Source organism: Salvia splendens, chromosome 6 (genome assembly GCF_004379255.2).
Source record: "Salvia splendens isolate huo1 chromosome 6, SspV2, whole genome shotgun sequence".
NCBI classification, from domain to species: Eukaryota; Viridiplantae; Streptophyta; class Magnoliopsida; order Lamiales; family Lamiaceae; genus Salvia; species Salvia splendens.
In genome coordinates this window covers 33,469,639-33,497,592 of record NC_056037.1, presented here as the reverse complement: position 1 = coordinate 33,497,592, position 27,954 = coordinate 33,469,639, and the positions used below count along the sequence as shown (strand labels likewise).

General features: G+C 37.5%; 6 protein-coding genes across 7 annotated transcripts; 3 read left to right on the top strand and 3 right to left on the bottom strand.

The window, feature by feature from the left end:
- Window positions 1-632: 632 nt before the first annotated feature.
- LOC121809403 (BUD13 homolog) lies at window positions 633-4,708 on the top strand. Of its 2 annotated transcripts, XM_042210003.1 has the most exons (8): window positions 633-819; window positions 918-1,085; window positions 1,840-2,054; window positions 2,141-2,828; window positions 3,150-3,377; window positions 3,974-4,046; window positions 4,160-4,340; window positions 4,444-4,708. In XM_042210003.1, exons 3-8 carry the CDS (start codon window positions 1,859-1,861, stop codon window positions 4,527-4,529), a joined length of 1,452 nt encoding a protein of 483 aa, XP_042065937.1. In that variant the 5' UTR covers window positions 633-819; window positions 918-1,085; window positions 1,840-1,858; the 3' UTR covers window positions 4,530-4,708. The 2 variants fall into 2 exon arrangements, with proteins under 2 accessions (XP_042065937.1, XP_042065938.1); XM_042210004.1 differs by lacking the exon at window positions 918-1,085.
- Window positions 4,709-5,403: 695 nt separating this feature from the next.
- LOC121809333 (probable polygalacturonase At1g80170) lies at window positions 5,404-7,892 on the top strand. The gene is made up of 9 exons (XM_042209907.1): window positions 5,404-5,807; window positions 5,893-6,021; window positions 6,086-6,256; window positions 6,365-6,385; window positions 6,472-6,679; window positions 6,770-6,851; window positions 6,930-7,038; window positions 7,136-7,252; window positions 7,374-7,892. The coding sequence occupies exons 1-9, from the start codon at window positions 5,550-5,552 to the stop codon at window positions 7,659-7,661; spliced, it is 1,383 nt and encodes a 460-aa protein (XP_042065841.1). The 5' UTR covers window positions 5,404-5,549; the 3' UTR covers window positions 7,662-7,892.
- A 272-nt stretch (window positions 7,893-8,164) lies between these two features.
- Window positions 8,165-9,349, top strand: LOC121809334 (carboxymethylenebutenolidase homolog). The gene is made up of 3 exons (XM_042209908.1): window positions 8,165-8,325; window positions 8,412-8,694; window positions 8,770-9,349. Exons 1-3 carry the CDS (start codon window positions 8,223-8,225, stop codon window positions 9,290-9,292), a joined length of 909 nt encoding a protein of 302 aa, XP_042065842.1. The 5' UTR covers window positions 8,165-8,222; the 3' UTR covers window positions 9,293-9,349.
- A 71-nt stretch (window positions 9,350-9,420) lies between these two features.
- LOC121809335 (60S ribosomal protein L6-like) lies at window positions 9,421-11,196 on the bottom strand. The gene is made up of 4 exons (XM_042209909.1): window positions 10,882-11,196; window positions 10,699-10,805; window positions 9,802-9,983; window positions 9,421-9,727 (listed from the first exon to the last, which is right to left on the bottom strand). Exons 1-4 carry the CDS (start codon window positions 11,130-11,132, stop codon window positions 9,572-9,574), a joined length of 696 nt encoding a protein of 231 aa, XP_042065843.1. The 5' UTR covers window positions 11,133-11,196; the 3' UTR covers window positions 9,421-9,571.
- Window positions 11,197-13,153: 1,957 nt separating this feature from the next.
- Window positions 13,154-15,611, bottom strand: LOC121810009 (patellin-3-like). The gene is made up of 4 exons (XM_042210881.1): window positions 14,329-15,611; window positions 13,923-14,047; window positions 13,698-13,836; window positions 13,154-13,613 (listed from the first exon to the last, which is right to left on the bottom strand). The coding sequence occupies exons 1-4, from the start codon at window positions 15,475-15,477 to the stop codon at window positions 13,362-13,364; spliced, it is 1,665 nt and encodes a 554-aa protein (XP_042066815.1). The 5' UTR covers window positions 15,478-15,611; the 3' UTR covers window positions 13,154-13,361.
- Window positions 15,612-20,427: 4,816 nt separating this feature from the next.
- Window positions 20,428-23,251, bottom strand: LOC121809153 (protein NRT1/ PTR FAMILY 5.10-like). Its single transcript, XM_042209696.1, has 4 exons — window positions 23,140-23,251; window positions 22,833-23,050; window positions 21,872-22,341; window positions 20,428-21,220 (listed from the first exon to the last, which is right to left on the bottom strand). The coding sequence occupies exons 1-4, from the start codon at window positions 23,249-23,251 to the stop codon at window positions 20,428-20,430; spliced, it is 1,593 nt and encodes a 530-aa protein (XP_042065630.1).
- Between the last annotated feature and the right edge of the window lie 4,703 nt (window positions 23,252-27,954).

Below are 27,954 nucleotides of genomic sequence, written 5' to 3'. Positions count from 1 at the left end.
TATGAAATATATTTTTTATAATAAGAAATCTACTTATCATTTATAGTAAAAATAAAATGTGAATCTCATTACGTAACGAACCGAAATGACAAAATATGTTTTTTATTATGGACGGAAGAAATACTAGTAAATATTAATAGAACTGACGTGAAAACGTTGAAACAATAGATCATAAATTTTAAAAAATTTATTTGTAAACAATAATATAAAGAGTACAATCACCCGACTAGAGCCATTCCCAACTCAATAACTTTTTATAGTACAACATATAATTGGAGCGAATCAATCCGTTAAATTAAGTTAAATTATTAGGCTTAAATCGGGCTTAAACGCTCCCATAAACATGATAAGTGTTTTAAATTAGGGCGTGGACAAAACGACGCCGTTGCCCAGTCATTTTTACGGTGTTCACGTTTGACAATTTGTTGCTGGAATTTAAGTGGAAATTGGGTATTCCGGTCGGGTTGAAAAATTGCATATGGACCGAAAATTGGTGGTTTTAAAAACATATTTGAAAGTTCGTGGGAAAAATTAGAATTCGGGGAAAGTTTGTGGTTTTTAAGGCAAAAAACCCATAAATAAAAGAAGGTAAATTTACGATCTTATTTTTACTCCCCTCCGTCTGTTGTCGTTTTACAGTTTACACTCTCACCTCTGTAACCTTTCTTCCTTCTTGTCTCAACACCATCTCACTCTAAAACACACGTAGCATGTAGCTCTCTTTGTTTCATGCTGGAAAAATTAGTCGGTCTTTTGTTCAGCTCTCCGATTGCGCATCTCCTTGTCGCTGGTTGCCTCCTACCCAACTCAATTTTCAAGGTAAAATTTTGCACTTTTTTCATGTCTTCTTAAATTTTGCACTACAGATAAAAATTAAATTAGGGCTGGCCATTGAGTTCTTCTCCACCGCCTCTCAGTTCACGGGTCTGCTTCCTTTCTCAATTTTTTTCTGTGGAGGGGGCGACCGTTGCTTTTTCTGCCCAACCCTTACGACAATTCAACCCTCCCCATCCTGCCCCCTGGATCTGCCGCTGCAATTTACTTTATATTCCATTCCTCTTCTCGGTTGATTCAGAAGATCGAAGGTGAATGTCCTATTATAAGCCTATCAATTTGTGAGCATACATAATCCTGGCATAATCAATTATTGTATATTGAAATTATATCAAACATTCGATTTGTGATTCTTGATAAAAGTAATCCTCCGACTCAATGCCCAGCACTAATTTATTTAATATGTGTAGTTAGTTTTGGTTCCTAACAGTTCATACTTCTTGAAGCTTTTTTCCTGCTGACAACATCAAACTCTTACATGAATTCTTCATTCATTGTGAGAAATTCAATGTTAGCTTTAGACATGAGTTGTTTTCTCTTGGTTTTAGTAGCAGTTGGTTGGCAGAGTTTTGAATTTGCTGATTTTTTTGTGTGGTGGAATTAGGTGGTAGATAATGAATTGTTGTCCCAAATCAAAATGTCTCAACTTCCGATTTTGCTCTTAATTTGTAAATTATTTAGTGATTTATACTATAAGGTTAAGTATGATTTATACAGTACAATAATATTAAGTGTGTTTTCTTCAAAGTATAATGCTTATGAAAATTGGATTTCTTGACTTCATTTAGAGATCATTTTGCACTGAATTACTAGGAACTGGAATATGTTGGATCCTTGATATCCTTGGCATCTTTGTGTGATTGGTCTTGATGATAGTGTATAGAATTTTTTTTCGTTGGTTGTTGCTTTTGTTTTAACTACCATTTTTCATTTCCTTTGTCCCGTAGCGTTGTGTGGAATGAAGTGTGTCTTGCTTTTATAATTTTAAATTGATGATTTCTGCAGGCACTTCCTAGTGATCATAATGGTTGGTGCCTCCTCAGATCCAAATTCACTTAAAGAGTACCTTAAGAAATACACAAGTAATGATGATAAGGATAAGGATAAGAAGAAAAAGAAAAAGAGAAAAGCAAAGCCCAATGCTTCTGGTGTCATAGTGGTTGATGAAGATCCTGTGTGGCAAAAGCCTGTTAACGTTGAAGATGAAGAAGATTCAGCAGGTAACTTGATCTTTTCTACTTTTGGCATAAGAGAATCCAACAAATTCTTGAACACGGCTAACTTAAATGTTTGAAATTTTGTATAGATGAAGAGAAGCCTCTAGTTGACGAAGATATTGATGTAAAACGCATGAGAAGACTGGAGCAGGTGAGGTCCAAACGCCCTTTTGGAGTCATTTCTGAGGATGGAAGTGGCTGGGTTCCCTTATCCACTAATCCCAGTCTAACAAAGTCTGAAAATCATGGTTCTGATATCTCCCCACCTCGGAAAAGGATTCCTCGGAATGATACTCCATCACCAGAACCTGCAGAACGAGCAGATGCAGACTCTTCCCCTCCACGGAAGTCACGTCGCGTTTCAGGTGGGAGGCCTGCTCGGCATGATACCCCTTCACCTGAGCAACATGGTGAAGACACGGATTTGTCCCCTCCTAGGCGACAGCAAAGTGATAAGCATGCATCGTCGCCAGAACCTGGAAGATCCTTGCATCATAAGGCGGCCAACGATTCAGATATGTCTCCTCCTAGACGTGCTCGTCCTGACTCTAGGCATCAAGACAGAGATTTGTCCCCGCCTCGACGACAACAAAGAGATAAGCAAGCATCATTGGTGGAACCTGGTGGAATATCTCCTCCTAGACGTGCTACATCAGTGTCTGACCTTTCTCCTCCAAGGAGGAAGCCAAAGGACTCAGATAATCAGAGAGCTGGTTTATTTTCTGGTAAAGATATCAGAAAACAAATCAATAAAGAGAAGAAGGACAGTTGGTTAAGGTAACTACTTTGTAGTCTCAACTCTCAAGCATTATGCAACTTTCTTATCCAGCTCAATGAAATCCTTACCTCCCCATCTTTGCCTCATAAGTCATACCATGTTTAATATTGTCCTTCCATCATTTTAATAATTGTCAAAATATGTTTTACATTGTTAAATGTGGTGGGTGATATCGGCATCTGGGCATATAGTCTAAGTGCAAATAGGTTATCCGTTGCAAACAAAAAAATACCACATGCTATTGCTCTGAGCTGTTTCGTTGCATGATATTTTTTTTCTTACTCACACAGTCAAACTCTGATAGTGCCTATATCTTGTAGCTTTAAAAAGATGGATCCTTCAGTAAGCGGCCGAGATGCAGAAGCGATATACCGCGACAAAACTGGGAAACGCATGTCAAAGGAGGAATATCTGAAATCCCAGAAGAAAGAAGAGAAACCAAAGGAAATAAAACTAGAATGGGGCAAAGGTTTGGCACAGAAGAGGGAGGCTGAAGCTAGAATACAAGAAATGGAAGAGGAGAAGGATAAACCCTTTGCTCGGAGCAGGTAAATTTAGAAAGAAAAACAATTTGCACTTTTTTATGAGGTAATATAATGGAAATCGTGCAATAGTATGTTAGGCAAAAATGATAACAGAAGCTTGTTCACATTGACCGCATTTATGCTTACTAGATAATTTTATAGTAGTATTTGTTGAAGTCCTATACTTGTGGATTTTAACAGTTATATAACTATATCTTTCGTGAAATTTGCTTTATGGGGATTAAAGATGTGATGATGCTGATCAACAGCTTCTTTTTAACATTATGCTTGAAATTGGTTTGTATGTTATGTCATTGAGCTTCATTAATTGGGAATTTCTCATTGTTGTCATTCTTTAACTTCGAGTGAAACAAACATGCTTCACAACGTGGATAATAGAGCTGTTAAATCTTACGATAGTTTGCTTGCAGTATATTCTAATACTTACTGAACTTCCATGTATCACAATGCATCTTCTTCATTTATTTATACTTTTTTGATCAATTGTAATGCATTTTTTATTGTCATAATAGCATACAACAAATATGAGGTAATTGTTTGGTGAACTAAGGTGTGTATGATCTTAAATATGACATTTCACATGACAACTTGTAATGTAGGGATGACCCTGATATTGATGCAATGCTCAAGGATAGAGTTCGATGGGGTGATCCCATGGCACATTTGGCGAAGGTGAGCTACTCATTTATTATTATTTGAACTCATAATACATATTGAAGTAAAACTGATTTGGCCTTTTCCTTTCCCTTTCCATACTCACCCAAGTTTATATACCGATTTTTCAGAAAAAGCAGTTGGATGCACTCCTTCCGAACCTAGGTGATAGTGAGAGGATGAAAGAATCTGGATTCATAATACCCCAGGAGGTCCCAACTCATAGCTGGATAAGAAGAGGAATTGATGCAACCCCTAACCGTTACGGGATCAAGCCTGGCCGACACTGGGATGGTGTGGACCGCAGCACGGGTCAGTCTGCTTATCCCATCCGATCTCCTCTCTGCATCATTTTCGTGTTAAGATTGTGTAGCAAAAGAGAGATAATCCTTATACATTGTTCTTTGCCTTGTAGGGTATGAGAAAGAGCTGTTTAAAAGAACAAACGACAAAAGGGCTACTGAGGCAGAGGCATATCTATGGTCTGTTGCAGACATGTAGATTTGAGAATCATGGAATTAGTGCCTTCCAAATTCCCATGTTTTGTTCCTTCTAAACATATTGGAAGCATTGGCTGCTCTATACTTAAACAGGGGTTCAATTGTACTTTCACATGATGTTGATTAACTATGTTACTTATGAGCATGGCTAATTGAGATCTATAATCTATTGATGTTTAACTCGTTTTTTTTTGGTGAATGAACAAATAATTATAAAGATAGTGTGATGGACCCATACCTCAAACCTTGACTTCATATATATTATCACTAGATTAATACATGCACATGATGTCAACCTAGTTTGGATTCTGAATCAAAGATTATTGGATTGATTTTGGGATTGGTATATGAACTATCTTGGTATGAGAAAACTAATGCTTTTTATAGTTATGTTTTTTTCGTCATTACTACTTTGGCAATCAGAAGTTTAGATTTTATCTCTGATTAAGACATCATACATACTTTACTTGAAATAGAATCTACCAATTGCATGATGTTTAATATTTTCTAATACAATTGTGAATATTTTCAACCTAACAGAAGTCACCAAATATTGAAATATGTGTAGAAATCTCCAATAGTGCTTCACACTTATCAATCTAAAATTATCTTTTAAGGGTCTCCGAATTGTTCAGTTACATGAAGTCGGCGTAGTTATGGCGCTTTCAATCCATACAATTCTCTTTCATCAATCTCAACAACAAAGAAACTAAACGACAACTTTTTTTTTGCTCTCTCATGATAAATTTTTCAGCTAGTGAAATATGTATTATAGTGGAGTTGGGCACTAGTTTATGAGTAAAGCAAACTTCTTGAAATTTATATATTCTTATCCTTGAAGAGTAGTCATATCAAGAAAAATGTAGTACATTCATGCCCTTTCAAGTCAAGACATATCCTCCCTCCACAAAACCATTGCACTTTACAAACTCAATCCGTATTTATATATTATAATCCCACAATCTTACAACAATCAAGTCATTTGATCCACCAAAAAACCAGACAAAAACATCCTTAAAAAATGATGAACAAGTTACTAATGTTGCTTTGCTTTCTAGTTTTGCTAGTTGTTCCCCTTTCAAGTGCTGGCCAAGATCTCTCCGACACATTGGAGGTTTTCGCCAAGCTCCACGGCTTGGATGTGGAAGACGACGAAGGAGAGGATGACCCGTTGGAGGCCTTAGACCTCCCATCTCAGCGTGGTGGCCATATCAGCAAAGTGCTTGTCAATGTAGATGCCTTTGGTGCTGTTGGAGATGGTGTAGCTGATGATACTCAGGTCTTACACATTCAAGTTTTAATATTAAGACAAATGTGTCTTGAAATTTTTTATTAATCTTATTTTGTTTTTTTGCCCATTTTAGGCCTTCACCAATGCATGGAAACGAGTTTGTTCCACTCCGAAATCAGTTCTCTTGGTCCCCGAAGGGCGTCGCTACTTAGTGAATGCAACGAGATTCAGAGGGCCTTGCGTGGACAAGATTGTGATCCAGGTAAATCCTTTGTCTTGGGATCACAACCCGTATTTCATCTTTCAATGACTCGTTGTGTTTGCAGATCGAAGGGACCATCGTTGCACCAGATGATCCGAAGAGCTGGGATCCCAAGAATCCAAGAACTTGGCTGGTTTTCAACAATCTAACCAAGGTTTATTTCCAAGGGAATGGTGTCATAGATGGCTCAGGCACCAAATGGTGGGCTGCTTCTTGCAAGAAAAACAAGTCCAATGTAAATAAAAACTCAATCTTGATTCAAACATTCATGTCCTAACTTAATTCAATCTACTAACCAATATTGCTTTTCTTGTTCTTGTTTGTGACTATGACCTCTTCTCAGCCATGCAAGAGTGCACCAACGGTGAGGCCAACTCGCCTACTAAAACTTGTCGCCTACTATGTATGACCATTAAATCGGGTAATGACGTAGAATAGCTCAATTTTCAGGCCCTCACAATAGACTCGAGCTCAGCTGTGAGAGTGAAAGGAATCACCGTTCAGAATGGGCAGCAGATGAACTTTGTCATCGGGCGTTCAGACTCCGTTCGGGTCATTAATGTCAAAGTATCTGCCCCAGAGGACAGCCCCAATACAGATGGGATACATATCACTGAATCAACAAATGTAGTTCTTCAAAACTGTAAAATTGGGACAGGTTCTTACTACATTTGTATTGTGCTCATTATATTCAAGAAACAATGATTCTTGAATTGTGTTTTTACTTCAAAACATGTGTTGATTATAGGAGATGATTGCATATCAATTGTCAATGCTAGCTCCAATATCAAGATAAAGAATATATTTTGTGGACCAGGCCATGGAATTAGGTAACCATGCACATACACTCTTTCATTGAAAAACAATTTCAAACCATTTTCATTAGACTAACATTACTGCACCACCAGCATTGGCAGCCTTGGCAAGGACAACACAACTGGCATTGTCGAGAGCGTGGTTGTGGATAAGGCCTTCCTCCGAGGCACCACCAACGGCCTCAGAATAAAGACCTGGCAGGTAACTTATAAGAATATTTTTATAATGAAGCGTATCTCAATTGGTAAAACGTTTCTTTCTATCCAAAGTGGTTATTTATGCATCGTGGCTGTTGCAGGGAGGCTCTGGCTACGTGCGAGCAGTGCGCTACCAAGACGTCAGGATGGAAAACGTCAGCAACCCGATAATCATAGACCAATTCTACTGCGACTCACCAAAAAGTTGTGAAAACCAGGTAAGCCATCACTAGAGCTAAAAAAATATCGGGCCCTTTAATATGATAGATAACATGGCCCATCCTGACTCGATCTTCTGTCACCTCTACACGACCTGACAACTTCATTTCTTACTATCAGACATCAGCAGTCAACATAACCCAAATCATGTACCGCAACATAACTGGGACATCAAGAAGCCAAAAGGCCATGAAATTTTCTTGCAGTGACACAGTTCCTTGCACTCACATCATCCTTAACAACATCAACCTGCAGAGGAGCGACGGCACAGTGGAGACCTACTGCAACTCTGCAGCAGGCATCGGCTACGGGTACATAAATCCATCAGCAGAATGCCTTTCCTCTTCTGACAAGGATGCTAAAATTGTTCAACCTACTACACAACACATAGTTCACACAGAGCTTTGAGTTGCTTCTTGATTGTTTGTTATACTATGTAGTAGTATGAGCAGTGTGAGATTGGTTTGGAATATCATATGATTCTTTGATTGTATAATGAATTCTGGTTAAAACAGAGTAAGATATACTTAGAATAGATAGTATGAAGCATATCTTGTAAGAGCATCAAGGACTGTATATGTAACTTTTATACTTAATTTTCGGTTTGGAAAAATAAAAGATATTCATGTATGCTTATAATCGTATGTTAGATAATTTAGAAGGTTAGATGCTTAGGTTACAAACATTTCCTGTTTTCAACAAATCATTATATTGTAAATTCCAAGCAAAAGAGGTATCAAAACTATATTTTAGCAGGCAAAGTTATTTACTTTTCTCTATTTCTCTTCTTGGAAAAAGAAATAAGATAAGAAAAGCATTAGGATTGAGTACAATCCACTTGAGCCAATTAATATTTGAAATGGGACCAAATGGAAACCTCATTCTCAAGTCCTGACCACAAAATCCTTGACAAAAAAGATATTTTGAGTTGGATATTTCTTGATGCATTTTAGTGGAAATTAGATAGAAATGGGTTTGGGTTCAGCTCCCCTTTCTACAGTTCCACCAATCTATAAGCTGCACAAGAATCACTTCAGACCAGCAACCAGAGCCTTCCCCGCTGCCCTTCGTTGTAAGTTGGTTGCTTCCAGAAAATCGATAAACTAGTAAACACACGTGCTTTCTCGTTAAATTTCACATTCTTGAAATGTACTTCAGTTGTGCAGAAAAGCATTGCATATTCATGGAATGAGAGAAGGCAGAAATTGGCAGTAGGATGCAGCCAAATGAGTGTAGACAAGGGCATAATCGACGAAGCCTGTGAATTAGTGAATGGAACAGAGCTAACAATTGAAGACGAAGGAGAAGTAATACCAGCTTACCTATTCACAGCAGTCAAAAACAACAACGGCACAGGCATTTTGCTCCTCTCTGACATCTTCGGTTTTCATGACTCTGCTACCACAGATTTTGCTTATCGTGTTGCTTGCAATGGTTACAAGTAAGCCCACATCTCAACGAACATAATGCTAGTTATAAGCACATAAAACTCATGTTTCACTTCATGGAAATGCAGTGTTCTAGTTCCTGACCTGTTTAGAGGGGATTCATGGAGAAAAGACAGGCCACAGGCTCTGCTTGAAGAGTGGATCGCCAAGCAGAAGCCAGAACACATGACACGAGCTATATTTGCATCAGCAAGATGGATAAAGGATGAACTTGCAGCTGCAGGGATATCAAACAAGCTAGGGATCATTGGATTCTGCTTTGGAGGTGGTAGAGTTATAGATATTATAGCTCAAGATCAGGATGCATATTTTGGCTCTGGAGTCTCATTTTATGGTACTAGGATTGACTCTTCTGTTGCTAGCAAGATAAAGGTACCTCTGCTATTAATCACAGGTGATGAGGATGCACTATGCCCAATCACTAAATTGGAGGAAATTACAAAGAGGAATGATAGTGCAAAGGTGGTTGTCTTCAACGGGAGAGGTCATGGTTTCGTCCATAGGCCAACCGCAGAAGAAGATGCAGATGCAGAGGAAGCTTTTAATATAATGAGAAACTGGTTACATGATGGTTTGCTTGTACAAAAATGAGCTAGTACTGTCTGTAATGATTATTCAATCATATACTAAAATCGGTTATTCTGTGCATGTATCATAATGCTAACAAAACAAACACAGATACCAACAAAGAGGGATTCAAATAAAACTTTAACAACAAATTACGATAAAATTCCTTGCTAAAATTATCAAAGCCACGCAACAAAAACTGAAGATGTTATATTAAATGAATTTGAACACCATAAAACCTATGAAATAAGGTTTGCCACAAAGGGAAGATAAGAGAAACAAAATTGAAAGCAAAAACTTCCTCTAGAAAACTAGCTCATGAGGCTTCATGCCAGCCTTCAGCGAAAACCTGGCACCCAAATATGTCTTCAATTCTGGAACAGCCTCAATAGGCTTCAACAAAGAGGTGTCAACAGCCTTCTGATCCTCTTTCTTTTCTGCAGGAAGCTCATTTTTCTCCTGCATTGTGGCATTGCACTATTAGAAATGAACCAGAAAAACATTCTCAAGGTGACTAAGAACTGAAAAATTACCTTCTTGTCTGCCTCAAAGAATTCACTTTCACCCTTCTTCTGCTTCTTCTCAACTTGTTTAGCAAAGTACTTGTCATCATACTTCTCCAGATTTACACCAGAAATGTCAACCTTAGTTGATGTGCCTATGACATAGGCCTGGTTCACACGTCTCAAAGGAACACCATTGATCTTGTATGGACCTGTAAAATCAATATTACAGTAAGATAACCAATAAATCAGGAGAAAGAAAGCCTATCCAGTTTAGATATCTTGTACCACTGATAATAGAAAGGGGGTACCAACTACCAAGTCACAGATAGATCGTTATGATTGCAATCGCAGTTCAACATGTAGTTCTCATCTTCTACAACTTAGAATATATAAAGGGATACAAAAGCACAGATTTTGGCAGGACAAGATAGCAAGATACAGAATACTTCATGCACATAATTAACATACAAGTAATAGAAGCTTGGATATGATCTACAGATTAGAAGCATAGCTAATACAGTAGATAAATAGTGCTTCGAAAGATGTCAATAAGCAAAAGTGTACAAAGTTAAATGGGCTACAATAATTACACTTAAAATAAGAGTACAATCATTTTCTGGAATCAATACTGTTAGAGGTTGGAGGATAATTTTAGATCAGCACAAAATATGAAACATAGTGACAAAAATACAACTACAAAAATCTCCGATTGCTCAACCAATTCAAGTAATATCTAATCTCAAGAGAGAAAATAAACAACAGAGCAATGCTTAAATCAGAGTTGAATATTTATGCACACATTACAAAAAGGCATTGCATGAAACTAAAAATCAAGTCATGGAATATGAAAACTGACGGAATAAAAGCAATGCAAAATAAACTCAACAAAAAAAACAGAAATCGAGAACCAGAATAAAAGGCTACCAGTTACAAGAAGCAGTCCAGAGGAAAGCTGCTTCAAGAAAACAACTCTCTTCCCCTTAAATCTCCCTGATAATACGATCAACACTGTCCCAGGAGTAATGCTCGCTCTGTATAAAACAACTAAAAATAACCGTAAAAATCAGCCGAAAAATAAAAATAGCTACAAAATGGAAACAAGGTAACCTGAGCTTTGTAGGCTTGGCCTTGCGCGTGTTGGAAAGGGGCTTCTTGATGTCATCGGCAGGGTAGAATTTTGGAGGCTTCTCCTCCGCTGCCGGCGCTGCGGCGGCCTTCTGATGCTGGGGAAATTTTCCGCCGTTTTTGGCCTTGATAGCCCAGAGCCCACGCTTGTGGTACATCTGTGAGCGGGAGCACTTGCGAACTCCGGGAATCAGTTCCGGGTTACGGATCGATTTAACCGATTTGGGCGCCATTGCAGGATCTCTCACTGTGTGTTGTGCGTTTTTTTTCTGTGAGAGATGACAAATCGAAATGTGAGCTAAACCCTAGTAGAATATATACGAAAAGATTAAAACCCAGTTGAAGAAGAAAATTCGCAGCCCAATAACTTGGGCCATATCTTATTTTTATTTTCATTTTACTTCTGAAGACGATTGGATTTTTATTTTTTACAACCCACTCTTTTTGCACGAAAATTAGGGTGCAGCTTTGATATACTATGTCAAAAATGTTTATAAGTTTAAATAGGTGTACCAATGATATAATAATGAGAATAAAATAAGATTGAATCTATCTATAAAACATAATGCAACATTTGCTATATTGAGTGTCCACAAAAAATATCCAGCTTTCTTTTGCTATATTGAGTGTCCCAAAAATTTGCAGCTTTCTTTTTTAGACCACAACTACGTAGGAGTATATTTTCACTTTATAAACATCTCTTATTTTCAAAAAAATACTTTTATAAAAAAAAATTGTAGTGCATACTTATATGCCACATTTGTATTGGTTATTTCGTATACCAATATTCTCATTCTCTATCACGATCATTGATATTAAAATCATACTTTTTAACTAATTTTATGGATAAAAAATTACCATTTAAATTACACATTTTGATTGATTTATGGTTAGTCCCTACAATTAATTTTCAACTATTATCCAGCGTTATTTAATAAGAAAACACTTATGTCACACATTGACGTGGATCAAAGCAAAGGGTTTAGACAAATTGATGCCCTTTCTTCTTAGGCTTAACCCTATTTCTCACATCATTCGACATTTCCTTGTTGGATTTGTAGTGCTTTTATTTTATACACAGTCATCATTGCACTATTCTAGCCGATTTTTTTTTTTGCATTCTTATTTTATACTACTAATTTAATTCATGGGGGTTGAAGTTATACGAGATTGACCATGAGTTAACCAAAATTGTACTTTAAATGACAATTTTCCATAACAAAAAATTATGTAACACATCACAGTGAGAGATTTAGTAGCCAAATGGTCTCCAGGAAATACACCATGATTAGAACAACCAATGAAGAAGAAAACAAAAGTTCCAAATGAGAAAGAATGCCCAACAATCTCAACTTCACTCATCACTCACCCTGCATTAAATCGAAAGACATTGTTTTAGTATGTCGGTTCTGAGATGATACGAAAACCAAAGAAGACACACTTAATAAAACTGTACGTGATGTATTGACGAGCATGAAAGATGACACATCGATAACTACAATCACTTTGGACCAATAGTGTAAGAAAGCTGTATAGAAGAAAGATTTGCAGACCTACTTAAGTTTTCACCTATATCTTGGACTAAACAACTAATAAAACAACAAATTCATGGTATCAAGGACTACTTAGATTTTCTCCTCTAATTCATACCATACAGCTAAGTGATGGAGAAACTTATAAACTTCAGTTACTTCGAGTGAAGGCAGTGTTCATTAAAACAAAAACAAAAACCAAAACTGGGAAGAACAAAGGTAGTGATCAAATAACACACTTCACACTACCAAGAGTGATGCCACTGCTTTTGAATCATATACTCATTTCCACAAGTAAATGTTGAACCGTGAACCGCTGTTCGGAACCGGCGGTTTATGAACCGTGTGCATGCCTACCCCTACTCCATACTAGTACTAAGTTCTATTGTTTGGTAAATTAATTAAAAATAAATTGTTACAAGAATCTTTACACACTTTAACAAAAGGCAAGTACAAACTCCAATGCGAATGATATAACTAGTGATATAATATTATACTATTATATCATCTTGTTTAATCTTAGACTAAGGTTTAACGTTAATAAAGTTTGTTCGGTCGTACCTTGAAAACATCGATCATTTTGTTTGGCAATAAATAATGTTAGCTAGAAAGAATGTGTTGTAAAGAAGCAATAATTCTATATCATCATTCATGAAAAGAAACAAAAGCAACGACAAAACCTCCAAAAAAATCATACTACCAAATTTACAGCAGACAAAGGATAACATAAAGTGATGTATTGACAGAAATTTCTATCTTTGAATTCCCAATTGTTTCTTCTGACATGTAAATAATCAATCCAACTTGAACAAAAACAACAAAGAAATTAAATAAACTACTCCCAAACAACCTTAAAATCTCAGAAACAAGTTTTAAATAATCAGCCCAAAAAGAATTATATGAATGAACAAAGAAGCCCCTCTTTCATCATCACTCAGAGCACTTGGTTTTGGACCTAAAGAGAAGCTTCTTCTTCTTAGATGTTTGGTTGTCAAATGTGAGCACAACCTTTCCCGGTTCACCAATCTTGAATGAGCAGCTCAATACATCCTCATCCGCCTGCCCGATCTTCCTCGATTTTTGGACGATCCACGTGTATCCACCCTCAGCGCTCGGGACAAATTCAGCTCCATAGCAAACGTCCCACCCAACGACCCTCACCTCCCACGCCAACGTGCCACCCTACAACGAGTAAATCGCAAAATCAATACACGCACACCCATAAAACAGTAGACACAAAAACATGAGGCTTAATCAAATTCCAACCTCAGAAATTGGCAGTTCAATAGTGTGCTTGCTGGCTGGCTTAATAATTTCCTCTACTGCAGTATCGGCAGTGGTGAACTCCCCGCCGGCCTTGCTCAGACCACCGTACTGCACGGGTACTTGCTCCGGTGCAGCGTACCTAAACACGAGACGAGCCAAGACAACATTTTTTTAGAAATATATCGTTTAAAAACTCGTAAGAGAAGCGAAATCGAGACTACTAACTTGAAGAGGGTCTCAGCAGTCTTGGTTGGACCAGCAAACACAAACTTGCTCTTAGTCCTCTGAGTCAAGAATGGACTGATCATCCTGTTGTAAGCAACATACCACCATGGCACATTGATGAACACCTTCATCCCATAACACAAATACCAATAAATTAAACATCCCAAAATCATAATAACATCACCAAACAAACACAGTTGCATAAACACAACATAAAGATTGAATCTTTTTTTGAATCCGGCTTGTCCGAATCATAAAGACTGAATCTTTTTTTGTCCATTCAAGTAACACACAACCAAAATCCATATACCAAAATATCTCAAAATCATGCATCACCCCACAAAGAAAAAGATGAATGAATTGCAAGAACACAGCATAAAAATTCAATCTTTTCTGCCACACATACCTGTTTGGCAACAAATTCTGGATAATTATCCTGGAGCAGCTGAAGGGCTTGATTGGTAGCCTGCCTCAATTCTTTCTTGGTGAAGAACAACCCAGGCGAATTCTTCAAATCAGTAACTTGCACAATCGTGCAAATGCCCTCAGGGCTAAAATCAAGCCCCCTAATTCTCTTCTCCAAGAACTGAATATAAAACCTCAAGAACTTAGCTCTTTTCTCAGCATCAGAGAAAGTGTTGCTATACAGCTCCTTATCTTGGAACTCTCCAAACGCATTGTAGCAAACAGGGTGCCCCTCTTTATCCACTCCATTCACATACACAACCTTCTCGAGCCCTTCTCCGATTCCTTCCTCCACCAATAGCTCATCGATCTTGAATTCCTTCCTCCACGCCACCACGTTTTTCACCATGGTGAAAGCCTCCTTCACCTTGAAATCCCGAGCCCTCAGGAACTTGAGGAGGATCGCATCACTCCTCTCGTCGGCGAGAAGTGGGACCCCCCAAATCGACACCTCCTCCGGCGCTGGCGGCGCTGCTTCCTCCTCCGCCGGAGCTGCGGCGGCCTCCTCAGCCTTCACTTCTTGAACTATGGTCTCCTTGATTTCCTCAGCAGCTTCAACCTTTTCCTCCACCTTCTCAACCACCGCCTCCTCCGGTGTCTCCTTTTCTTCCGTCGCCGGCGGCGCTGCTTCGGAAACTGCTTCACAAGATTCAATTTTTTCTTCTTCCTTCTTCTCCTCTTCGGGTTTGGGCTCCCCCTTCACCTCCTCCGCCGATTTGGGCTCCTCCTTCACCTCCTCCGCCGCTTTGGGCTCTTCCTTCACTTCCTCAGATTTGGGCTCTTCCGCGGCGGAGGAGGGCGGCGGAGGTCGTGGAGCGGTGAATTCATGCTTGTTCAAGGCATCCTGAATCAAAGATTTGAGCTCGTCCAAAGCTTTCTTCTCAGGATCAATGAGATCATCGACTTTGTTGCTCTCCTCCTTGAAGGAAATAGATTCGGCAACTTCTGTCTCCTTCTCTCCCTCCACGGCCTTCTCCGGCTCAGCCTCCGTCTCCGGAACGGCCTTGGTGGGCTCCTCCGCCACCGGCACGTCACAAACCACGACCTCCTCGGCGGGAGCGGGAGCTGCTTTCTTGGTTTCCTCGGCCATGAAAGAAGAAATAATGAATGATTTTTTAGGACGTAGAGAAATGGAAGGAAACAAGAAACTGTTTTTTAGGTATTGAGCAAACGAAACTCAAAATATCAGAGAGAGAAAGAGATGGGTGAGAGAGATAGGGAACGTGAGGGGCTATTAATATGGAGAGTGGAGGGTTTCTGTAGTGTGTGTGTGTGAGAGAGATGAACAGTCTGTCCAAGAGATGAAACTTGCCAGCTCGTTAGCTGGGCCCGTTTTCTTCAGCAGGGCCCGTTTAATAAACTTTTTATTTTTTTTTTAGTTTCGATTTATTATTCCAAATTTTATTGCAGTGTAAATAAATTGTAGTCATAAATAACTGGCACCGAATATTCTAACGATTATATTTCCTTCTATTTTTAGCTTAATAGGGATTTATTCGGTTTAATGATGAGGAAAAAATTAAGTACACATCAATTTCTACAACGTGTGATGGTATAATGGAAAGGAAGTTAATTAAGTCGTTTAAGCAATGTGAAATATAAATGCTGATGAATCCAATAAACAGTTTGCTAAATCGAACATAAAGGAAAAGATAGTCATCACCATTGGTATTTAGAAGACCAAAAGCAATACGGAGGTCATCATTAATAATGGATGATAGGCTAAGAATAAAAATAGCACTAATTATCACCTAAAGAGTATAACAACATGCTGTCACACTAATTTCACCTAGATTTCTAAAACAAACTTTCGTGATTGTAACATGGTTCAACTTAGAGGTTATTTTAAAACGAACTTTCGTGATTGTAAACATGGTTCAACTTAGATGGAAAATATAGTTGATGATTGCATCTAATATGATAACTAGTTATTACTTTAAGACGAATAATCAACAGACGATATCCTATGAAATGCATCGTAATTAAAGTTGGACAATAACAAAGTGCCAAATAAATTTGAGAATAACTAGATAAAAATAGGAGGAGACAATATATATTTATAATTTTATATAGTGTAACAAACACACATATATATAGTGTCGTTAAAATATATAAATAAATACATTAGTGTAATAATGTACATGCACTGAATCTATTAATTCACTAATTTATCCTCAAATTAGTGATCAAGTGATCGAGTGTGTGGTTTATTTGATTTGTCTTAAATCTTCCCAATTAAATAGTTAAAAAATATTGTTAACACTAAAAATTGAAATTAAAAACTGTACCATTAGATGGTACAAATTGAAAGTATCGTATGTATAATGGGTATTGTGTCATAGTTGTGGATAGCTCAAATTACAAATTATTAAAATGAAATTAATAATATTATTGTCAACGACGATACACTCCCAAATTGGGTGACCCTGGATTTCACTATCCTGTTTATAATTTAATTTGTGAAGTTTGGTTTGGTGCTGGATTTCACGTTGGGAAGATTTGATTCTCTTCTAATTTCAATTTTCCAGCCAAAAATTTGGTGGCATGGTTGTCACATAATTTGAATAAAATCAATAAAACCAAACATTCTCTTAGTGAAACGTGTAATCCAAGAAGCATATTTGTTATTGTGATAGCTAGCTAGGCTGTCAACTTATCTCAATATATTTGCTTCGTTTGAATATTTCCATGCTATTTTTTGGTTGTTATTAATTTTCATCATATCATAATTTTTTAATTAGCCGACTAATACAAATAATGATGATTAACAACTTATTTTGAACAAATATATTCTTGCCCTTTTCTTTAAGACTTCAAATTTGCTTTTTAGTCGACCAAAGATTACAATCTATGTACACTATAAAATTTATTTTCCAATTATTAGTATGATATTGCATACCATTAGAAACATTAAGTTGGTTGAGAAGATCTATTAGCCAATCAAATGCATTATATAGGATATTAGGTGTGATAATTGTAATTTGGTTCATCTAATTTTATGGTTAACTATAGTTTCTATTGCTGTATCTTGTTTAAATATATTCCAACTTTCACAAAATATAAAATTCATAATACATAGTAATTTTTTGTTACTTTTAAAAATAACAAAAAATTATGTGTATCCGATGCGTCATTTTCCTAAAAAATAAAATAAATATGATCTTCTTCTGTCAAAGGATTATCTATTTCAAATTTAACTCTGTATTCCATATTTGCACAATGTACGTACTCTATATATGCTACAAATGTTTTTCAAAAGGAGTACAAAAAATAAAATTAACACGACCAATTTGAAATTGTAGCTAAAAAAGATCGACACAGGCAATTAGTAGTATAAGACAATGTTTTGTAATATTAAAAGAGAAAAGAAAAACGAGAGAAAAATATTTATTTGAATAAAATACGTCATTTTTAATTTCATTAAAAGACACAAGCATTTTGTTCCTGGATGGAAGAATTTAAAAAAAATGTGAAACTGGATGGAACAATTAAAAAAAGTGAAACTAAGTAATTTAATATTCTAATTTTAAACCTAATATGTCTAACCAACATATAATCAAACATAACCAAACTTATAATTATTTATCCTATTTTAAATATTACTAGATAGAATATTGACATTTTATGAAGATTGTTATAGATTTGGAAAAACTATAAAGATTGGGATAAAAGTACAAAACTATACTCCATATAACAGCCATATTTCACTGATGAATTTATTACATTTCCGAATAAATTTTCAAATTTAAGAGAAAATAGTAGAGTAACATGGACATATATACAAAATAATGTAAGCATAGGTAACGGATTTATGGTGCTGTCCTAACATACAATTGGTTGATGAGTAGGCCCTGATACATTCATAGCAGTGAAAGCTGCTGGATGTCTTTTCTTAACTTTTTTGAAGAAAAAAATAGCTTTTGAATTCTTAACTTTTTTGAAATTCTTCAACACTTTTTTGAAATTCTTAACGAGGAAATGAAAATCCTAAAACAAGAGATAACGTTTGTGAGGGCCTAGCATTGTCTGAAACCGTTGGAGAAAATAATTATAGTTTGGTTTGCATTCTACAAGAATATGGGACCATAGATTTTAAAAGTTAGATATTGAATTTAAATAAAAAAGACTAGCGATTTTTAGCAAAATTGACTGAATTTATTGTTTTTATAGTAATATTTCAAACATGTGTATTATCATTAAATTCAAGAATGAGAGGTAACATATACTGCTATTTCCCTGCATAGAAAATAGTCTTTACCATAAACGATAACAATTATAACACAAAATTAGTAAAGTAAGAAATATAAAAAATATTAATACGATCGAGTTTCTTGACTATAATATTTTCATTAATAATGAATCGCATTAGAATTGGATTATCAGCCCAATTCAAGAAAGTGGGAATTAGGCAATTAGGTGCATGACATTTTTTAATGAATTGACGTGACATTGGATAGTTTTGGAACATGAAAGTAATAGTTATAGGAAATTCCATGACAAGTATTTACAACAATGTCTGAAACGTTTCATTTGTTGCTTTTATTAAAACGGTAAACTCTCAACAATCAATCATTAAAAGCTGTATGCCGTAGAAACATGCTCCTACTACCGTTTCAATGCTGTATCATATCTGTAATCTTCTGGAACAAGAAATTGACAATCAATTCAAATATTTTTAATTGCTCAAGATCTCAATGAATAATTATTTTATTCGTCACAAATATATGTGAATATTGTTATTTATTTCAACTTTAATCAATTTTGAGTGACTCTATTTGTTTCTTCGAATTGGGTGGTTCGATTTTCCAAAGACCTTCTATGTTCTTTTCAAAAAGCTAGTATACGGAGTAATACGGAGTAGAAAAAGATCATATTGGCAGCAAAAGAATATTGTACTAATACTCTAAGGTGGCGTTCGGTTGTCATGACTAATATCATGAAACTATCCATCTAGGATTAAGTTGTGAGATTATTTTAGTTGGAGGGGAAGACTATGACTAATTATCATGAGACTATCTATCTAGGATTAAGTTGAAGGGTTCAATCTTATGAACCAAACATGACATATATTTAATCATGAGATTTAATCTTGTCAACCGAACACCCCTAATAGTACTATTCAATGGGTAAATTTGCCTTTCGAAACCAATTGCGCTTCACATGCGGGCAATGGTGATATATTTTCGTTTTACATTGATATGTCACGATGGAATGACACCAATTGTTAAATACTTACTTTAATATTAATTGATAAAAAATGATTGATACAATTGATTTTTAAACTCTCAATTATCTTATTCACTATGCCACGTTTTACAGTCGTTTCGACACTAATTTGGGTTATATCAAGTACACACCGTTGAATTTTAATTTGTAATATCATCATTAATATAGTACATAATCAAGCTTTAATAAAATCAAGAGACACCTGTTGAAGAAAAGGGAGTTGGATATGGCCGCTTTAGGCTTTGCAATGTTGTCACTTTGAGAAAATGATGAAACGCCACCCACCCCCACCATGTATATACTATATTAGTACTATTACATTTGTACATAAATTTTTTTTTCTTTTCATTTGTATATGAATGCACACTCTGTCCCTAAAAGATTTTGCCTTTTTCTTTAAGTTTTTCCTTCTCCTCTTGTTAATTAACTACGTATAATTATTTTAAAGCCTATTATTTTTTATAAAAACGACTTAATTAAAAGATTGTGAGTTCAAGTTCCATCATCAAAACTAAAAAAATGCTTGTGCCAATAAAAAAAATACTGTAAGTTATTTTCCAGCATTCAAAATAATAAATTGGCCAAATTTGTGAGAGTTCTTGAAAGTTATTCGAAGGCCTCAATGTCGCTGAGTCACAATCCAATAAAAAGATTGGGATACGCAATTTTGAACATCTATACATCAAATTCATCAACACAGAGAGTCGAATATAATTATTTGTCACATTCCGATAAAAAAAAATGGGGATACCATTTGAACACAAATGTATGAAAATCTCATATCTGCATATCATTTGTTGATAATACACCCTAGCTAATTTACAATGATAACAAGAAGCTCAGATCTATTTTTGAAAGACTTTGCAAAATACAAGAAAGCTACAAAACCTATTGCATTAAGGCTAGCAAGCAACCAATAAAAGTAATCTAAGTGAGCTCGATTCGTATTATCCGAGAACCATCCATTTCCACCATTTTTACTAGTAATCTCCTCAATCAAGCATATAAGCAAGCTACTCAAGATCTGCCCCATCCCCAGTATACTTAGAAATATTGAGAGACCAACCGATTTCAAGCTACAAGGCACACGATCATAGAATAGCTCTTGCAATCCTATGTAGGAAAACACTTCCATGAAGCCATACAATATGTATTGTGGTATTAGCCAGCAGAAGCTCATGGGAACCCTAGCACCGGGTATATCGGCTAGCCCGTGGTGTATGGCAGTTTGAAGCCGCTTTTGCTCGACTAGAGCTGCAACGACTAAGGAAAGAGTGCATAGAAGCATACCTATCCCGATTCTCTCAAGCTCTGTCAATCCAGAGGGAGATCCGGTCAGGGTTCTAGCAAGTGGTACCAAAACCCGATCGTAGAGGGGGATGAGAATGATGATGGTGAGGCCGATTATGTATTGAAGTGAGGCGGCCGGTAGGTCAACGCTTGGAGTAATAGACCGGTCCATCGTGATGCCTTGCTTGGTGAATAGAGTGGCGGATTGAGATATGGCAATGGCAAATGGCAATGATGCCGCCCATAACGGAATTAAGGTTAGCATCTCTTTCGCCTCTTCCATTTTTCCGGATACTAACAAAGGCTTGTTAAGAGACCTGTTTGAACATGATCATGAGAAAGTGAGAATTAATACCATTCATATGAGAGAATGAAAATTAGTCCATTTCATTGTTGGCAAATGAAATAAATATATGGCCAACAACAATGCAAAGAGAGAACTAGATGAGTTACTCCAATTATCACCAATAGATTTTAAGATGGTTCCCATAGATTTGTATCATGACACATGTCACAAAAGTACACTCCGAATGTGGACGAGAACTCCATGGATTTATATCATGGCGCATCAGAGTGAATTCGATTGTGGAGATAAACTTTTATTAACCCAACATTGTATTTGAGCCGAAGCAAGATGACACCTTACATATTTATATTATGGCTGGTGATCGCCATAGCTAGACTAGACTAAACTTTAAACTTTAAACTTTAAATGTGTCAAAAATAGTATATCTCCATGCCAAAGCAAAGAAAAATAATTGACCCAATAATATGTATGTGCTTCAAATTTGGTGGTGGAAGGCTAGTCCAACTCAAATACTCAATTATGCAAAAATCCAAACCAATCAGAAAATGTTTAACCACTCCAAGACGCACTTTAACACCAATTGGTCTTAAGATGAAATCGATGAATTTCTGTTGTTCAGGATATATACATCAAAATATAAGTGAGAGAGAAAATGTCTTACTTAAGATGAGGGATCGATTCGAGCACTTGATCTTCTTCGTCGCTATAAGCATCAATGGTAGGAGACACAACTCCCCAATTCAATGCACTTTTCTCGTTTCTCTTGATGTTGTACCGATAGGACTTCCTCCCCAGAAGGAAAACTACAAGTGCGATCACTTGAGAAACGCAGGGGATTCCAAATCCAATCACCCAACTAATGTTATCTTGAACATAGTTTAAGGCCAATAGTGGTACTAGTGGACCTGCACTAAGACCAAAATACCACCAATTGAAGAAGGAGCTTCGACTTCTCAGCTCAAGAGGATCTTGTTCATCAAATTGATCAGCTCCAAATGCCGTGATGCAAGGCTTGTACGCCCCTTGTCCGAGGGCGATTAGGTACAGTGACACAAAAAAGAACCCAACGTCAAGCTCACTAGGTGACCCTTGTTCATCAACAAAAGCTGATGTTGTCAACAACCCAAGTGCCTGGTTAATCAATACATCCACAAGATTTAGACTTTACATCCTTAACGTAACAACATTGTTAATTTTGGGCTGAATCTAAACGGATACTAAACCATAGTGAGATTTCAATCCTCAAATTAATTGAAGATTAAAAGGAGTTACTAAATGTGTGTTTTAATTGATTTACCCCATATTTGAAATATACTACAACAACCTAACGCGTGTCATAATTTCAACACTTAATTCCCATGATTAAAAAAAAATTGTTTTTGTATAAAATCATCACATTATCATATTTTTGTGCAAAACCCCTACCATCACACCGAATAATAGAAAAATCATCTTCTCAAACCCTCGAATTCAAGATTTTAAAAAAGATGTATTGCATGGATGATCTCAAATATTAGACTAAATTGCTCTATAATTACAATGCATGTCGAAATAATAGATTCAATCTCAAATATTATCCACAATTAATAAGAATTAGACGAAGAAAGTGAGAAAATAGTTACCAATATATAGAGAAGTGAAGAAAACACGACGGTGGGATAGCGGCCCAGAAACGACTCCGCCGCCAAAGCCCCCAAAAGTGGGAGCAGTAAACCGGCGCCGGCCCACAAATTAATGCTGGCCGCCGCCGCCGCCGTGGACTGCCCCAGCTCCCCGGTAAGATACGATATCAGATTCGTACCCACCCCGAAATATGCAAACCTCTCCGCCGCCCCCGCCCCTGCAACTCCACATCCAAATTTCTTCTCATCACAAGTCAATGAGAGAGAAAGAGTAGACACAATTACTATCAATGAAGGTGGTACTTACCCATGATGTAGGAAGCAGAGCGCCAGAAGCCCGAGTGGGACCGTTTCGCGGGCCGGCCCGAATAATCCGCCATTCCGTTTACGACGTCGTTTTGCAGAGTGGGAATTGACATTTGCAGACTGGGTGTGCAGTTGAGAGGTGGAAAATTTGCAGATTTTACAAGTGAAATCCCGCAAATATTTGAAGGTGGTGTTTAATCTTGACTTGTCAACTTAATTATTTTTTTGCATGTCTTGTATACGTGGACATACTATTGTGTGCATGCAAAGTTAGCGTTGAACACCTGGTGGGGTTACCATATAATATCATGCATACAGTACTATGCAATTTCAGTTTTAATTTTTAAAATATGTAAATGTAAGGTAATGGACGGTTTTTACAAAATCTAATTGAGTCATGGGTCATACAGAATCGGCAGGATGGTTAAGAGTTAAGACCGACGGAATCAAGATTTTGATACTATGATCCGAAAATTACTACTACTATTAATAGTGGTATGGACTAGTATTTTTCAGTAATGTGCAACAATTATATACTCCATGTACCGTGGTTATCACTCAAAAATTGCGTTGACATTGAGAGAGTCGGCAATGTCAAAAAACTAGAAAAGTGTTGTGATTATTGCTATAAATAATATTTAAGTCGAGCGAGTGGAGAAAAAAAAAGATGGTTGAATATTTTAATAAGGAAAGATAAATTTATTTTTAAATATAAAAAATGGATTTATGTAATGAAAAAGAAAATGTGAACATCTTGAGTGAGGCGGATGGAATACTCTTTCATTACTTATGCAGATAGGAGTATTATTTTTTATAAATAATAAAAAATATGAATAGTGAGTAATATTAGAAATAGATTAATTAGAAGAGTTTTAAACAAAAAATATAGAATTAAAGTGGATATTGAATTGGTGTGAGAGAGGATCAAACACTAGAGCTCGTTAAGTCTGAATACATGCAAAAGAGTTTAAATTGGTGAGGGAAATGGCTCACACGTATAGTTTTTTATATAAATTGTTGAGCAAAATTTTATACTACTACTATTGCAACAAGATATTGAAAAACTCATACACCCAAGGCCATGATGTCACGAAACCCCAACACGTTTTTCACGATATTGCCACGCATTCATTGTTTTTGGCTATACAAGTCGACAGTGGGATGAAAAAAAAAAGGTTAGTGGAAGGAAGTTACGTTTTCAATATTTCGAATTCAGAATGTCAAAACTATAAATTTTTGTAATTTAATTACGTCTAGGGCTTTGGTATATTAAAATGCACAAAATGTCCATGCATTTTGAGAATTAAAAGAAATATTTACTCTTTATAAAACACTCTATGATGTTATTATTATATCAAAACTACTCCTTCCGTCCACCAATAAATATCTCATTTATCACTTTCGTCTGTCACTAATAATGTTCTATTTGCTTTTTTATTACTTTTAGTAATGGATCTTAATTCGACTAACTTTATTTCACTAAAACTAATACTCCCTCCGTCCCTGAAAGTTTGTCCCATTTTTCATTTCCGTCCGACCCATAAAATTTGTCATATTTCACTTTTTACCATTTTTGGTAGTGGACCTCATATTCCACTAACTCATTCTTGTTCACATTTTATTATAAAACTAATATATAAAAGTATGACTCACATTCCACTAATTTTTTCAACTCACTTTTCATTACATTTATTAAAATCCATGCCAGGTCAAAGTGAGACAATATTTGGGGGACGGAGGGAGTATATAAAAGTAGAACTCACGTTTCACTAATAGTTTCCTCTCACTTTTTATTAGTATATTTTTTCAAAACTCATGTCCGGTCTAAATTAGTCTTGTATTTACTCACATTTCACTAAAACTAATATATAAAAATAGGACCCACATTGGTAATTTTTTTCACTGACTTTCTACTATGATATTTTTTCAAAAAATCCGTGTCTAATCTAAATTGGTCTTGTATTTGTAGACCAAGGGAGTACTAGTAGTAATATATAGTTTTAGAGTCCAACTTTCTTCAAAAAGCCCATTGGGTTGTTTGGGAAGAACTGAATTTAAAACTAAGCATAATTGATATGAAGATTATTGTCCTTTCATGGGAAATAAATCATAATAGTTCTTGTCAATTTGTGATTTTCTGGCCCAAATTTCAGTATTTTAAAGCCCACCAATATTTCGCACATTTAGCTCTTACAAACACATGCATATGGGTCGGTTAGACTTAGGCCCTTCTTCGTTGGGAGTCTATGAAGCTTTGCATTCTCCAATTATCTTATAAGATGATTCCAAAATTTCGAATGTTTTATTCACAAAATTAATATCAATAAGAACGTAAATTGATAGGCAACAAATCAAAAGGAGAAATCCTAGACATGCTCCTAGAATTTCGAATATATATATATCCTTGTTTGTATATCTTCTTTTCTTAGATGGTTTACTAGTATGATATTGTGTGAGAAATATTCTATCTACCCCTAAGACCATCCACAATCGGAATAGCCCAACAATAGCACAGCCATAGCCTAGCCACAAACTCCTCATGCCACATCATCAACACTAAAAATCTTCCTGCCACATCACCAAAACAAGCAAATAACCCAGCCATAGCCTAGCCACATCACTAGCCACATCACTAATAGCAATTATATAAAAATGAAATAATTAACAATCACATAATATATGGAATTTAATTTACGAGACATATACGGGAAACATTAATAATACTATTAAAATTTTAAAAATTACAATAATTTTAAAAAAGTACAATAATTAAAAATTTACAATAATTAAAAAAAAGTACAATAATTCACTCATCGCCTCCGTCGTCGTCTCCTCCGTCGCTGTCGCCACCCTGGCCTCCGCCTCCGTCGCCACCGTTGCCACCGTCTCTACTCCCGCCGGTCTCCCTCCGTGCCGCCTCCAACTCGTCCTGCATGCTCATGAGAAGAGTTTGAAGCAAACTCTTCTCAACGGGGTCCACCGCCGCCCGCCATTCGGCCATCGTCTTGACCATCTGATTGCGCGTTTGTTGACGCGCGAAGAATTTGAGATCCGCTGTGGATTGGCCAAGGGGGGATGCCGACTGGACCTCCTGTGAACCCCCGGCTGCCCCCCTCGCCTCCCGTTGAGCCCGCTTGTGCCCAACCGGGAGAGTTCGGCGAGGGAACGAACGAGGGGTCGGGACCTCCTGGGCCGTCTCGGGGAGGTCGTAGGAACCACCGCTGCTGCCGCTGTAATTACCGGTATAGTTCAGTCGTTGCTTCTTCGGCCAGCCAGCGTCGACACCTACTCGGAACTTCTCGGAGTCGTTCAGCACAACATAGCAGTTCCAGTAGGTGAAATCCTTATACAACCCTTTTTGGGGGAAGGCTTTCTCCGCTATCCTCCTGCAGTCTTCCTCCGTTTGGCCACTGCTCTGCATGCGGAGGGCGTTGGCGTACAACCCCAAAAATCGGGAGACGGCGGCCCTGATTCAGTCCCACCCCTTCCGGCAATCCTCACCGGTGCGTGGCCTCCCCTCCGGGCAAAATGTCTGGTAGGCTGCTGCTATCTTGCCCCACAAGTTGACGATCCTCTGGTTGTTCGAAACAAGAGGATCGTCGCAAACACTCACCCACGCCTTGGACAGCGCGACGTTCTCCGCATCCGTCCACCTCCTCCGTACCGAGCAGTAATCCTCACCCGGCTGCGACGACTCGCCGACCTTCTTTCCCTTGCCCTTCTTCTTTGGGGCGCCACGACCCTGCACTTCTCCCCCCGTTTGAACGGGCGTATCCGGAACTCCGAGAATATCAAACCCCAACTCCTCTAAGGAAAAAGTATCAAATTGCGTGAACTGGGCATCCGTTGGGGTCGATGTGTGCGAAGAAGCAGTCGAAAAATCAAAACTGGGTCGATAGACGTCCCCCTCCCATGGCATCCCCTGCGTCGCCGGTACTCCCCTGTCGGGTGCTGCATCGCCGCCCCCCCTGTCGGGGGCTGCATCGCCGTCCCCCCCTCCCCGCGGCATCATCTGCATCCCGGGCACCCCCCGGCATCATCTGCATCCCGGGCGCCCACCCCGACATCATCTGCATATCGGGTTGCATCCCCGGTACCCCCTGCCACGCAGGCATACTCCCCCCAGCTGCCATCCCGGGCATATTCCCCCCGGCTGCCATCCTGGACATCATGCCCTGCCACGGGTACATGTTGTAGTACCCTGGCATCGGACCTCATCCACCTCCCACGGGTACCGGGGGAGTTTGAGACCCGTTCGTCACTGGAATACCTTCGTTGGTATTCTCCATTTCTCGGTGTTGATCTTGTGCAGAAAGTAAGATATAGAGAGTACTCGTTAAAACAAGTGGTGCGAATGAAAATGACGTGCAAACTGTTAGGGTTAGTATACTGAAAAGCATGTTTCGAGCGAGAGTTCGCACGAATAGAACGTTGCATGTATACGTAAAAACTCTACAATCCACTTTTGACCCGATTCAGTATTATTCGAGCATTTCGCACGAATAGAATCAGTATATTATTACATTGTGCTTGCTTGTGCGTTTATGAGATGTTTTATAAACATTTAAATGCATAAGAAGTAAACAAAGCCTAAGACTTTTGCTTAGTAGACTGGTTGTGGGCGTCGTCCACTTTAAGGTAACTACAGTCGGTTCTATGCAATGCTTTGCAAAAGAAAAAGAAGAATTTCACAACCTAGATAGGCTTTGGCTACCTATCGTGAAAGGTTGCATTGTCAGTCCGATTATTTCTAAGCCTTATTGAAATAAGATGACGTTGGTGTGGTATAGCACTGAATGGATCTAACAGCAAGACG